Source organism: Magnolia sinica, chromosome 1 (assembly GCF_029962835.1).
Source record: "Magnolia sinica isolate HGM2019 chromosome 1, MsV1, whole genome shotgun sequence".
Taxonomy (NCBI): domain Eukaryota; kingdom Viridiplantae; phylum Streptophyta; class Magnoliopsida; order Magnoliales; family Magnoliaceae; genus Magnolia; species Magnolia sinica.
In genome coordinates this window covers 113,075,325-113,088,739 of record NC_080573.1, presented here as the reverse complement: position 1 = coordinate 113,088,739, position 13,415 = coordinate 113,075,325, and the positions used below count along the sequence as shown (strand labels likewise).

The window sequence follows — 13,415 nt, the reverse complement described above, 5'->3', positions numbered from 1 at the left end:
TAGAGGTCACCGGATGTATGGAATGAAGCTTGGCCACAAGAGAGAAGGTCTGTAAGTAGTCAACCCCTAGAATATGAGTGCATCCCTTCGTAACTAATCGAGCCTTTAAATGATTCATTGAGCCATCGGGATTGTATTTGACGATATAGTACCCATCTACACCCTACTGCACGTTTTCCTACAGGTAGTTGAGCTAAAGTCCAAGTTTGATTTTGATGAAGTGCAACAATCTCCTCTTCTATAGCTAGCTTCCACTCATCACTATTAAGAGCCTCTTGGAAAGAGCAATGAACAAACATAGAGGATAGACAAAGCAAACTCTCGAAAAGAAGGTGATAAGTCATTAAAGGAAACAAAATTAGAGATAGAATGCTAGGTACAAAAGCATATACCCTTACAAATAGCAATAGGCAAATCATCTTCATCAGACAATATTGGTAAAGACTCGAGAGAATGATCTTGATGGGGTGGCAGGATTGATAGAGGACATGTTGGTTTGCATTTCATCACCTCGCTTGGAACATGTGGGGTAGACCTTCAACAGTGGCGGATCTAAACGTTGCACAGGAACTCGCTCTATGGATGAAAGTGTTTTTTTTTTTTTTTTAAGACACAGGGTGTCCCCACCTCTTTTTTGAAGGGAGACTAATCCCTGTGGATACACACAGTGTTCGAGTTGTCGGTATCGCTACAAGTTTCGCTGGCCGGAGATAAAGATATAATATCGTTATCGCTGATAATATCGCCGATAACTGGAAATGCAGGGAAAATGGGGGAAACATAGAGAAAATGGTGGAATTTTTCAGTGAAACTCCAGGACATGCCTAAATACACATATTTACATATTCAAGAATGAAAAAATTGCAAAAAGAATGCATTAAATTAGAAGTTCCATTTAATGGGGGCTAAAAGGCATGCGTTGTCATAAAAATCACTCAAATAGTAACCAAAATAAATTTATATAATACAAATGCAACTATAGTACAATAATTAAGATATGTAAAATTAAATGAACTAACAAAGCATACCTTTTTTGCCATCCCTCATCCTTACATGGAGTGATGAGGTGGCTTGTAGTCATCGTCTAAATCTTTATCGTAGGACCCACCTCAATGTATGCATTGTATATCCACGACGTTCATCTATTTTGCTGGCTTATTTTAGGGTGTGGACTAAAAAATAAAGTAGATACAAATTTTGTGTGGACCACGCCATAGGAAACATTGGTTAATGACCATTAAAAACCTTTTGTGGGCCACATAAGTTTTGGATCGAGCTGATATTTGTGTGTGTGTGTGTGTGTTTTTTTTTTTTTTTTTTTTTTATTCTTTTCATTCAGGTCTGTTTAGGTCTGTTTGACCTTATCAATAGCTTAGATGGTCAAAAAATATTACTGTGGACCTTAGGAATATTTTAATGGTAGGCATTCAACCACTATTTCCTGTAGTGTGGAAGACCTGTAATTTATATCTTCTTAATTTTTTTAAATCACGCCTTAACAAGTGGGCCCTATAGGCACCCACGCCACTGGTTCTGGGGTCACACCCAAGTCACACACTCTAATGAAGATTAGGTGCAAACTCACATGAGACGGTATAACCCTTAGTGTGGGGACTACCTTGATGTATGTCTTCTATATCCATGCTGTCCATCCAATTTTTAAGATTATTTTAGGGCATGACCGCAAAAAATGAAGTAGATCCAATTTTCAATTAGACCCTACCTTAAGGAAAAAGTGGTGATTGTCCGTTAATGGGCTACAAAAAATTTGAATCAAGTTGAGATTTATTTTTTTCCCTTCATCTACGGTCACGTGACCTTATCAACACATTGGATGTCAAATAAATATCACAGAAACATTATGATGGGCCCAAGGATCACGTGACCTTATCCATAGTTGTATACCTTATCAAAACGTTTTGGATGTGAAATAAATATCACGTGATCTTATCAACAGTTGTGTACCTTCTTAACATGTTGTATGTCAAATAAACATCATAGGGCCTTATCAACAGTTGTGTATCTTTACCGTCCATTCATTTTGGCAGATCATTTTAAGGCATCAGACAAAAAATGAGATAGATCCAAATTTAAGGTGGACCACATGGCAGGAAACAGTGGTTATTGAATGGCCACCATTAAGTGGCCATTAAAAACTCATCAGGAGCTACAAAAGTTTCGATCAAGCTGATATTTGTGTTTTCCCTTCATCAAAATCTGTGTGACTTAATCAAATGGTTGGATGGCAAATAACCGTTACAGTGGGCCTTAAAAAGTTTTTAAAGGTAAGCGTTCAATCACCGCTGTTTCCTTTGATGTGGTCCACCTGAAATGTGGATCTGACTCATTTAACGGCTCATGACCTAAAATGATCTTTCAAAATAAATGGACGGCGTAAATGAAACACATTACATCATAGTGGGCCCACAGAGCAGTGAGCACTTCATGTCTTACGTGTGGTCATCCCGTGAAAGGGAGCTTCGGATGCGGGAAACCATTTTGGGGAAAATCTTCCGAAGCCCTCGAATCCTTCAAATCCTTGAAATTTCTCAAATTCTCTCCAAAATTTAGGAAATATCCACCCATCTATGAAAGATTCTTTGCCGAAATTGCCGCTTCTTTGAAATCTTTCATTTATTTGAAGAAAAAAAAGGAAAAATTGAAGTTTTTTTTACATACGGAAGAACAATGCACGGATTTCGACGATCGATCGATTGGTGTGCTACCTCCAAATTTTGAATCCTCTTTTAAAGGTATCGAAAATATCCTCTTACATGGATCGGAATGATTTTTCATCTTCTTCATTTTATTTTTTTTAAATTTTTTTCATATTTACGCACTTCCGAAATTTTCGGTGGGTTAGCTACAGCGAATTTATCGCCGATAATTTTATTTATCGCCGAAAAATCGCCGACAATTGGAAGAGAAACGAAACTAGGGGGTTTCGGTATCGCCGGTTTGGCGACACCGATAATATCAGCGATATTATCGATTTTTCGCCGACAATTTGAACACTGGATACACACAATCACCCACAACCACATGCATCGGGTAAAGCCAAGGAGGGGAATCGAACCCTCACCTATAGGGAGCAAACCTACGATGAAGACCATTCTCCCAAACCTCGTTGGGTGAAAGTGTGTCTGACACCATTGGAAGAGTGATGGAAACTTCTGCAAGTTATGATGATCTTCCTTCCTTAGAAAAATATTGAGTACTTTCAAATAAGGTAACATCAGTTGACACATATGTAACACTTGTAACCCCATTGAGTGTAAGAGTATCCAAGAAAAACACACTTTACAGCCTTAGGTTCAATTTTATTATTTATCAGAAACATGGTCAAATTGATGTGCAAAGATTATACACCCAAAAACTTTAGGAGGAATGAAAATCGGTCGATGTTGGGGATATATGATAGAAAAAAGAGTTTTACCACCTTAAGAGTTAAGACCGATGAAGGCATCCAGTTTAATAACATGTAGAAAAACTATGTTACTCCAAAAAACTTTCGGAACCTTCATATTTAATAACAATGTGCCAGAAATCTCAAGTAAATGACGATTTTTACGCTCTACAACTTCATTATGTTGTAGTGTGTGTGCACATGATGTTTGATTAATGATGCCATGGGGTCAAAGATGGGAATGAAAATAGTTTGATATATATTCCTTAACATTGTCATATCTTAGATTACACACTTTAGCATCAAACTGAGATTGTATTTGCATATGGAATTCTTGAAAACATGTAAATACCTTAGAACGATCTTTCATTAAATATCACGATGTCATTGTGTTGTAGTGTGTGTGCACATGATGTTTGATTAATGATTCCATGGGGTTAAAGATGGGAATGAAAATAGTTTGATATATATTCCTTAACATTGTCATATCTTAGATTACACACTTTAGCATCAAACTGAGATTGTATTTGCATATGGAATTCTTGAAAACATGTAAATACCTTAGAACGATCTTTCATTAAATATCACGATGTCATTGTAGAGCAATCATCCACAGAGATAACAAAGTATTTAAAATCAAATAAACTGGAAACATGAACTGGACCCTAAACATCATAATGTATCAAGTAAAAGGGTTTATCACTTTATTCTCACGTGAAAGAAAAGATACTCTACGATGCTTGCTTAATTCGCAAGCTCCAGACTCTAGCCTAGACAAATATAACAAAGATGGGACAAGACTATTTAAATATGGGTGACCATGCCTGAAATGCCACTGATGAGGAGAGACGTTGGTCTGCAATGCAGCTTCAATTCATGTTATTCCATGATCGAGGTAATAGAATAGATTTAATTCATATCCTCCACTAATCATCATCCCCGTCTTTAGCTCTTGAAACTCACAATAGAAATGATGGAATTTAATAGAACAATTTAGTGCATTGGTTAGTTCACTAACAGATAAAAAGCTTAAAGAAAACTTATGAATGTACAAAACTAAAGATAATGAGAGATCTAGAGTAGGACGGACAATGCCCACCCTAGATACACAAGTTGATGTACCATCAGCCAATGCCACAGAAGAGATGGATGAGGACTGGACTAATTGAGACATCATACTACATTTATTGGTCATGTGATCAGAAGCACCAAAATTAATAATCTAAAGGTCACTCTTGGAAGAAGTAAAATAAGTTGTACTCGACTAGGTAAAAGTAGCTGAAGAAGAAGATGCATGGGTGGGATGATCTCTTAAAAGCTTGGCATATTCTTTCTTGGTCATAGTAACTGTCTCAACTATCACATTAAATACTCGGCCCGGTAGGAGTGGTGAACTTGGACGCATACCATTTAGAACCATCATCCAAGGAGCGAACTTGATTAGTCCAAGCTGGCTTTCCCACTAGGTTCCAACCAATGTTTTAAATATCTTGTAGCATGTAGCGTAGCGTTCGGCCTGCTACGCGGTACTTTTTATTTCTAATTTAAATAATATAAAAATACGGAGAGAGATTATGCAATCTACCTAGTCCCAAGTCACAAATTTATCCCACAATGTTCATGAAATTAATCCACATTATAACTAATAAACTTTATACTATAAATTCTAGACTCTAGATGTCATCTTCCTCATCAAGTAGCAAGTAATCTTCGTCATCATCCATTCCTCCACCAAGCCATTCATCATCTGCATCTCCATCTCCATCATGCACCTCTTCTATACCCTTATCTCTCTCTTCTACTACAGGAGAAAGAAATCGTTCCTTAGGACCTGACCTACGCATTAAAAAGAGATCCATTGGAATTTCTTTTCTAAAAAAAGTATATATAAAACTTCATATTGAAAGTTATAACTAAAATTACTCACTTAAAGGAGTTGTAGCCTTTCTTTTATTGAAGGGGTAGGATTTGGACCACCATCTAATGGTGCATTGCTACTAGTCGGATCAACAAAATATGGATTAGTAATGGCACTAACATCAAATTCTATGTCTCTATCGTTTCCGAGCCAAGATGTCTCTTTAGGAAGAGTGGGGTCTTCTTTCTTAGTAATCCACTCATCGTCAGAAGCAATATGATCGACAATATAGGGTCCATTGTAGCTCTCCTCTTCTTGCTTCTCTCCCGTAACTTTGTATTGTACATGACATAAAACCAAAGAATTCAACTTTTGTTTCTCCAGCCTAGTCCTCTTCTTTGTATGGACCTATCATATAATGATTCATGTCAAAAACATGCTAATATACTAATTACTAAATAGCCAATTAAGAGTATATCAAACTAAAAATAAAATAAAATAAAAAATAAAAAACATGCTAAAAAATACGCACTACATGTGAGACTTAAAACTCGGATGGTTATCAAATGCTTTCATCAATTATACAACCATACTATACATTATACACACACACACACACAAGTGCAAATATAAAAATACTTGGTGAACTATGCATCATGTTATCTATCGCTGACTTAGAGCCAAATCCCCTATTTTAAATTCATATTCATCCAATTGAATATCGGCAACAACACAATCTTTCCTATCAGAGATCATCCTCAACATGCACTCATATAGCCCACTTTTTTTTTTTAATCTCGAGATATAAAGAGTACTTGTCTGAATACCATATCCCAGGATTCAACACATACCCAGCCACATGTAAAGGGTGATGAAGCTGTGGAGTTCATCTTTCATCTATCTTGTTCCAAATTAGAAGATATATTTGCTTTACTTGATTGCAATTGAATGAGATTTTCTCCTTTACAGAGTCCAATTCATAAATAAAGCTCATTGTAGGCCTCTCCTCCGAATCCACTTGAATGATGCTCTTCACGCAAAAGGAAGCCTGCACCCAAAAGTTAGGATCAAGCATTATGATAGTCAATACTTTCACTCATTCTGGCTTTTTAGCTGAAGCAGCACAAGATGCCCACTTCTATGATGAGAACATGGCTTAAAGAGCTTGTTTTTGCTTATAAAGACTTCGAATGGTGAGGTACGCAGTGGCAAGGCATGTCACTGCTGACCATAGAAGCTCAATTTTTCGTAAAGCTTCTCATCATGCTCAGAACTATCCCATGCTCGTATATGAACTTTGTAATTTCTCTTGCTTACTCAAGTGTCTCGGAGAACATCTTCATCTTCCCATTATCTTCCAAAATCAAGTTTATGCAATATATGTCACGTGGAGTCCAATATAACATTTTTCTCTTCTCCATCAACTTCTTCCCGGCACTCTCATAGCTTAAATGGTTATTTGTAATTACCTACACTACATTCTCTTCCTCAATTTCTTCCACAACATCGTCAAGATATTTAAATAACAAATTGCCATCCTTTATAGAATCTAAGGCGTCGATGGACTTATAAAACATTGTTCTAGTTGGGCTATTTATTAAGAAATTGATGATGCTTCTATTTTTCCCATCCGTCCAACCGTCTGACATAATTGTGCAACCATATGTTTTCCAAGATTCCTTGTGTCCATGGTGTGCCGTAAAGGCTATTACGGGGCCATAAAGGCTATTACGTAAAGGTAACAGTGGCACAGCCGTTACACGTTACAGGGTCGTAACGACTGTAACAACTGTTATTGGAAAATAAATGAATAAAATTGTAACTACCGCTAATGGCCTATTACACCCCCTGTAAAGGCTGTAACAGCCCCGTAATGGTCCATTACGAGGTAAATATAGATTTTTCATATATTTTTTTCAACGTTATGAGGTAGATCTAGGTTTTTTGGGGGGGTTTTGTTTTCAATAAGAAAAAGATACCATAACGGCCGTTACGAGGGCCGTAACAACCATTACAACTCATATCGTAAAGATAACAGTGGTGACCGTTATGGCCACTGTTACCGTTACAGAATACCTTGCTTGTATCCCTTCATTAAGTTGTCAACATTATTCACTTCCTCCTTGAGGATCCATGTCCTCATCTTATGCATAAATAGTGGCTTTAAACCAGGTCCAAACTTTCCAATAGCCTTACACATATCAGGAAAGTATGGGCTATTACACAAGTTGAGTGACAACGCATTTACATATTAAAAAATTCTACCAATCACTTTACAAACTTATTCTCTCTTCTTTTTTCCACTTCAAATTTAATGTCACTCGTCTTCTTTCGCTACTTTCGTGCTCTTACTGGTTGGTGTACCATGCCAGAACCAGACCCGCTACAAACCTCAAATACGTCATTACCACCACCTCCTACGTTACCAAACTCAAATAAATATTTTGATCCTCCTCTCACAATGTCATGGAACACTTCCTATTTTTTTCTCTTCTTCATGATGCTCCTTAAGAGCCTTTGAACACTCCAACTTTGCTTCTTCTTTTACTTTCAGGCATGGCTTAAATCCCAACGTGGATTCCAATCAAGTGATGCTTTAAACACGTCACCCCTCCCGTACACCTTTGCCTACAAAACTTGCATAGTCCATAATTTCTATGTGTTCCTGACTGATCATCAATAACATATTTCCATGCAAAATCTCTCTTTGCCTTCTGACATCTTTAATCTCTTCCTTTTAATTTATTGAAACATCACAAATTCAAAAATCAACAAATATACACAATTTTTTGTAGGGCCACAGCTACACCATAGAAAGAAAATAGGTGAATAAACATTAAGCAACTGACAGTGGCAGTACGGAATGTAACAACCAATAACTAGTGATAATAATTCAGTTAGTTTGTCCTAAAATAGTGGTTGTAATGTATGCAACGCTAAAACAAACCATTTTGAGTGCCTGCAGGTGGGCCATTTCCATGCAAAACTATAAAACAGTGACTGTATGCAACCATTGCTTCTCAAACAAGTTTATTCTACAGAACCATCATCTCCAACGTGAAGAAGAAGAAAAAAAAAAATTTAATAAAAAAAAGCAGAAACCAACCTAACGAGGTTTGGGCGAATGGTCTTCACCGTAGGTTTGCTCCCTATAGGTGAGGGTTCGATTCCCCTCCTTGGCTTTACCCGATACACATGGTTGTGGGTGATTGCGTGTATCCGCGAGGATTAGTCTCACTTCAAAAAAGAGGTGGGGACACCCTGTGTCTTCGAAAAAAAAAAAGGTAGAAACCATACGGGGAAGGAAAAAAAAAACTGAAAGAATATAACTAAATGAGGTTAGTTACTACTAATAACCATACATTTAATCTCTTCGAAATCAAGCAAAAATCTCAAATCGGAGGCCTACAGCCGCACGGACATCAGATTGGGGAAATCCTTTTTTCTTCTTTGTTTTTGGTCCAATGCCTCTCAAATTCCATCCATATGATCCTCTGATATGACTGTTTAAACCCTTCAAATCTTGCTTCAAATGGATGTGTATTTTGACATAATCGAAAATCTTTTCCTTTTTCTTTTTTTTTTTTGCACCGGAAGCAGCATTGCTGGAGATGGGTAGGGTTTTCAAACCCCTTTTCGTAGGAGGTTTAAGTTGTAAACTTTTTTTAACTTATGAGTCTGCTACCAGTTATCAGACCTAAAGTCTCTCCAACCGTACAATTTCAAGTCCAAAATCAAATGGTTAAGATTGTCCCGATGGATGTAACTGTATGGATGGAGAGTCAGCACGATAGGGACCACAATTTGGTGCAAGTTACTGCCACGTGTGATGTATGTGAGTCACCACCATTTCCAAAATATCCTAAAGACTAACATTTTAATTAACTTGATAAAATAAATAAATTAAAAAAAAAAAAAAAAAGAGTTGTTGGTAGCGTACGCTACCAGCAATACACACTACATACTCTGTAGCTACGCTACATATTCCGTAGTGTATGTTACATGGGAGTTAGGCTACCAAAAACACTGGTTCCAACACATATCAACTGTGTAATTGTTGAGGCTACAGTGTATGTAATGTCAATTACCAGGACCATAGCCATGACCACCACCAGAATCTGCGCCACAACCACTCCCAAGTATTCTTGCCTCCAACATGACCTCGTCCTGAGTCTCTACCTCCAAACCAACCACCACCTTGACTGCCCCCGTCACGTTTGCCAAATGCAGAGATAAATGCAGACTGATCAGATTATGAGGAACCCTGTGTGGTCATACAAGTTGTACACTGAACTCTGATGAGTGCCTCTATAACTGATGGGATCTCACTTCCTCCAAGAATCTAAGCTCTCATGGGTTTGAACTCAGGTTGGAGGCCAGAGAAGAATTTAGCGACACAAAATTCCTCCCTTTGCCTTAGCATTCAACATCGATTGATATGCATTCAATCCTTTCCACATGCCCTCTAGGGCAGAATAATACTCTCCCACACTCGTCTCCCTATTGGAATGAAATTATATTATGTAGAAGCTCATAAATATGACTTGGGTTTTTGAATACATCTTGTTCAAGTTATCCCATATTTCTTTGAGTATTGAAGGAGATGACATTCGCACTGATCTTTGGCTCCAAATTGTTCCACAACAATGCCCTAATTTGAGCATCTCTTTGACCCAATCATCAAGGTCCGTCGCAGTCTCATCAGGCTGGGCAAAGGCAGATATTTTACCTTTCTTTTTCTGGTTAGAAAAACCACTGCAGATGTAGTCAACTGTAGTAGTTTATTCCATTCAGTTTAGTTTATGTGATTTGGGAGAGACATCGACTCAGATGGAGATATAATGCTGTTCTTTGATTGATTCTTGGTATCCATCTTGAAAAAGGGTAGAACTTTGGATGCACGCTAAAGAAAACTTTCAACTGAATTGGACATCACACAAGCAAAGGATGTATATATCCACGAACATAATCAACTAGATCATTACTTGCTTTTTGGCTTTCGCCCGTATACTTGTTCTTTTCTTTTCGATCTGTCCCATCAATAACCTTCACGCATAATTTCTGTCTTCAAATCTGACCATAGAACCAATTGTCTAGGAGCTCAGTTTAGAACTTGGCGTTTTTTATGTTTTGAGCTCATAAGGCTTTTGATACATCACTCTTCTTGGGAGGGAGGGAGGGAGAAACCATGGCAGAAAAAGAAAAAAATTGTGAAGTGTCCTGAAAGTTAATGCTGTCTGGAAAATGATAACTGTCATTCTTGTGTGGGAGTTTCCACAATGGAAATACATCACGGGACTTTCTTAAGTTATTAAATATTATGTGTACAAGGTGGCAAGCATGTGTTTTCATGAATGATTGTTTCATGTTATTTTTGGATTATGATCCATCTTTGACCAGCTATAGTAGAATCAATACAAGCTTTGAATATAATTTAGACGGATCATCTAAACATCCAGAAGTCTGGAATCATTTGTCTAATACATCTCTCAATTTTCTATTTCTTTCTATGTCCATGAATTAAAAAAAAATCAATAAAATGACTTTGTCCTAATGTTGCAAGTCCTAATTGCGTAGGAGCTCAGTTTAGCACTTGGCCTTTTTCATGTTTTGAGCTCACAAGGCTCTTGATACCTGACTCTTTTGACTTTTTCAAATACTTGATCGACTTCCATTTCGGGTTATAATGAAAACAGAGTTACCCATCCTCACCAGGCCAAGATCTCAATTGAGAACACTTGTTTCAGTGAGTTTTTAGCATACACCTGATCCAGTGAGTTTTTTGAGTGGTCCATCTAGTTTTTGGACATAGTCCTTGGAAGTTTGTTTGTTGGAAGTTGTTTTCTTTTTTATTTTTTCTTTTTCCTTTTGTTTTTACTAACTAGTGATATGTTATGCTCAGAAACCTTTTAGCCCCCGAAGGTATTTCTCTATAGATCGTGTTTTCCGGAATGAAGCTGTAGATCGAACTCATCTTGCAGAGTTCCACCAAATAGAAGGCATGCACTCTTATTGTAGATTTCTCCTGGCTTTTGAAGTTTTCTCAAATGCTTTTATAAATGACTGGCTTTTAGAGTTAACAAAGGAGTAAATGATTTGGTATGTTTGCTTTTTCTTGCATCATGGACTCACTTCAATTTGTCTCTGGATTCAGGTCTCGTTTGCGATCGTGGGCTCACTCTCGGTGACTTGATTGGTGTCTTGCATGACTTCTTCGCACGCCTGGGTAAAAAAATGTGTACAAACTTGAGTTGATTCGGAAATTCATTCTTCCATTCCTAAGTCTGACTCTGACCCCCTCAATTCAGCATAAAACATACTTATACACATGCAAGCATGCATCTGTGCGCATGTGCGTGTCTATATTGAACTGAAACTTGAATTTAATGTATGGAACGTGCTATACTGGGCTCTTAGTCAATTAGTGAGTTCTGGACTCTGTTTCAGCATTTTGCTAAGCATGCGCACCATCCTTGTTCTATTCTTTATACATGTTCCAACTGTTCAAGCGTTCTACATCATTTTATAAACGAACCCATCTTTGAAAATTTTCATTCCATCTTATGATTCATGTCTTGTTCTAGGTATGTCGAAGCTGCGTTTCAAACCTGCTTATAATCCATATACGGAGCCCAGCATGGAAATTTTCAGGTTGGAATCTTGCTTTCATGCATAATTTCTCTCCCCCTCCCCCGCAAAAAAAAAATTCTGTTTGAGATGCTGCTCCCGCTCTAGAATATGTGACAGATTCTTGGAGTCATAGAATTGCTTATTCTTAATTTCCATTGCAAAGCCCACTCCTGCTTGCTGCCTCTGGTCACAAGCATCAGACTCTGGGTTTACTTGCACCAACTCTATGTTTGATGCCTGGTAATTCTCTGTTGGTCAGTTATCATGAGGGTTTCAAGAAATGGGTGGAGGTTGGGAATTCGGGAATGTTTAGGCCTGAAATGCTGCTTCCGATGGGGCTCCCAGAGGATGTTAGTGTGATTGCATGGGGCCTTTCTCTTGAAAGGTAAGAGCTATTTTATCAGTGCCTGATATATTGGTCTTTTTGCTTCAATGACAGTTGTAGCAGTGGATGAAGTCTGAGATAGGACAGGATCAGCCCAAGCCTTGATTGTTGACCCGGCCTAACAGTTAGGCCTGGTCCTGTCCATTTCGCAAAAGCCCATCCATTAACATCACAAAGGGCCTGCTCTTGGGCTTGGTTTGGGCCTCAATAGAAAATATCTGCAAAATGTAGGCCCCAGAGCAACCCTTATATCAACTGGGCTTCAAAATCAGGGCCATGGGGCTGATCCACATGCCTCCCAGGCCTGGCCCGGACACCTGAAGGACCGGTCCTGATCAGCTGCCACCCCTAATGATATTATCTTAGTCATTGTCTGGTGTTGATTTTTGTGTTCTCTGCAAACCAGACCCACCATGATTCTGTATGGAATTGACAACATACGAGATCTTTTTGGACACAAGGTACGCCAAGATTACTTCAGAAAGACACAATAAAAGCATTTCATTATTTGTTATTTTCATCATACCTAACATTTTGTTTGTGCAGGTGGATTTAGGTCTCATCCAGACTAACCCAATCTGCCGCCTAGGAGTTCAGTAGGTTTCAGGTCCATTAAATACATATACATGTTTTTCCCCCCTGAGAATGAATTGGATGTTCTAGCCAGTTAGATGTTGGTGGGGTAATGGCAAAAGACTGGTAGTTTTAGCATCTCAAGTACCGTGTAAAATTATTTTTGGTGATTTGTTGTAATTGGAGGAGTTTTAGTGAATTTTTGCAAGAGTACTGATCTGGTTTGAACATGGTGACTGGGTCTTTTCCACTGCATGTGGAAAGTATGGTTGGATTTGTGGTTACTTGATTTCAGCGTTTCCTGAATTTTGCCAATTTTTTTAATCTATCCAACTGTGTCCTGATGGTTTTGGTAACTAGGGCATCATGAGCTGAAAGAATGCCTGTTTCATCATAGAAATTTAGATGGGAGTGATCGTCTAATGATGGCGATGTAGTCATGAATATGAACCATCAATCACAGCTTTGCCAGGTCCACTTTTGTCAAACGGCATTGTTTTATGGTGCAACTAAGCAGGAAGGGACAAGGGGAAATAAACCAGCAAAGTCAGTAAGACTAGCTC

At 38.1% G+C, this 13,415-nt stretch overlaps 1 protein-coding gene across 3 annotated transcripts in view; it reads left to right on the top strand.

Moving 5' to 3' along the window:
• The window catches only part of LOC131254379 (phenylalanine--tRNA ligase alpha subunit, cytoplasmic), a 51,648-nt gene extending 38,566 nt beyond the window's left edge, over positions 1–13,082 (top strand). For all 3 annotated transcript variants that reach the window (XM_058255377.1, XM_058255375.1, XM_058255369.1), the window contains 6 exons: positions 11,167–11,263; positions 11,419–11,490; positions 11,849–11,915; positions 12,154–12,279; positions 12,686–12,740; positions 12,826–13,082. In XM_058255377.1, the coding sequence (XP_058111360.1) occupies positions 11,167–11,263; positions 11,419–11,490; positions 11,849–11,915; positions 12,154–12,279; positions 12,686–12,740; positions 12,826–12,879 (471 nt within the window). In that variant the 3' untranslated portion in view covers positions 12,880–13,082. The remainder of the gene's footprint in view (positions 1–11,166; positions 11,264–11,418; positions 11,491–11,848; positions 11,916–12,153; positions 12,280–12,685; positions 12,741–12,825) is intronic.
• The last annotated feature ends 333 nt before the right edge of the window (positions 13,083–13,415 follow it).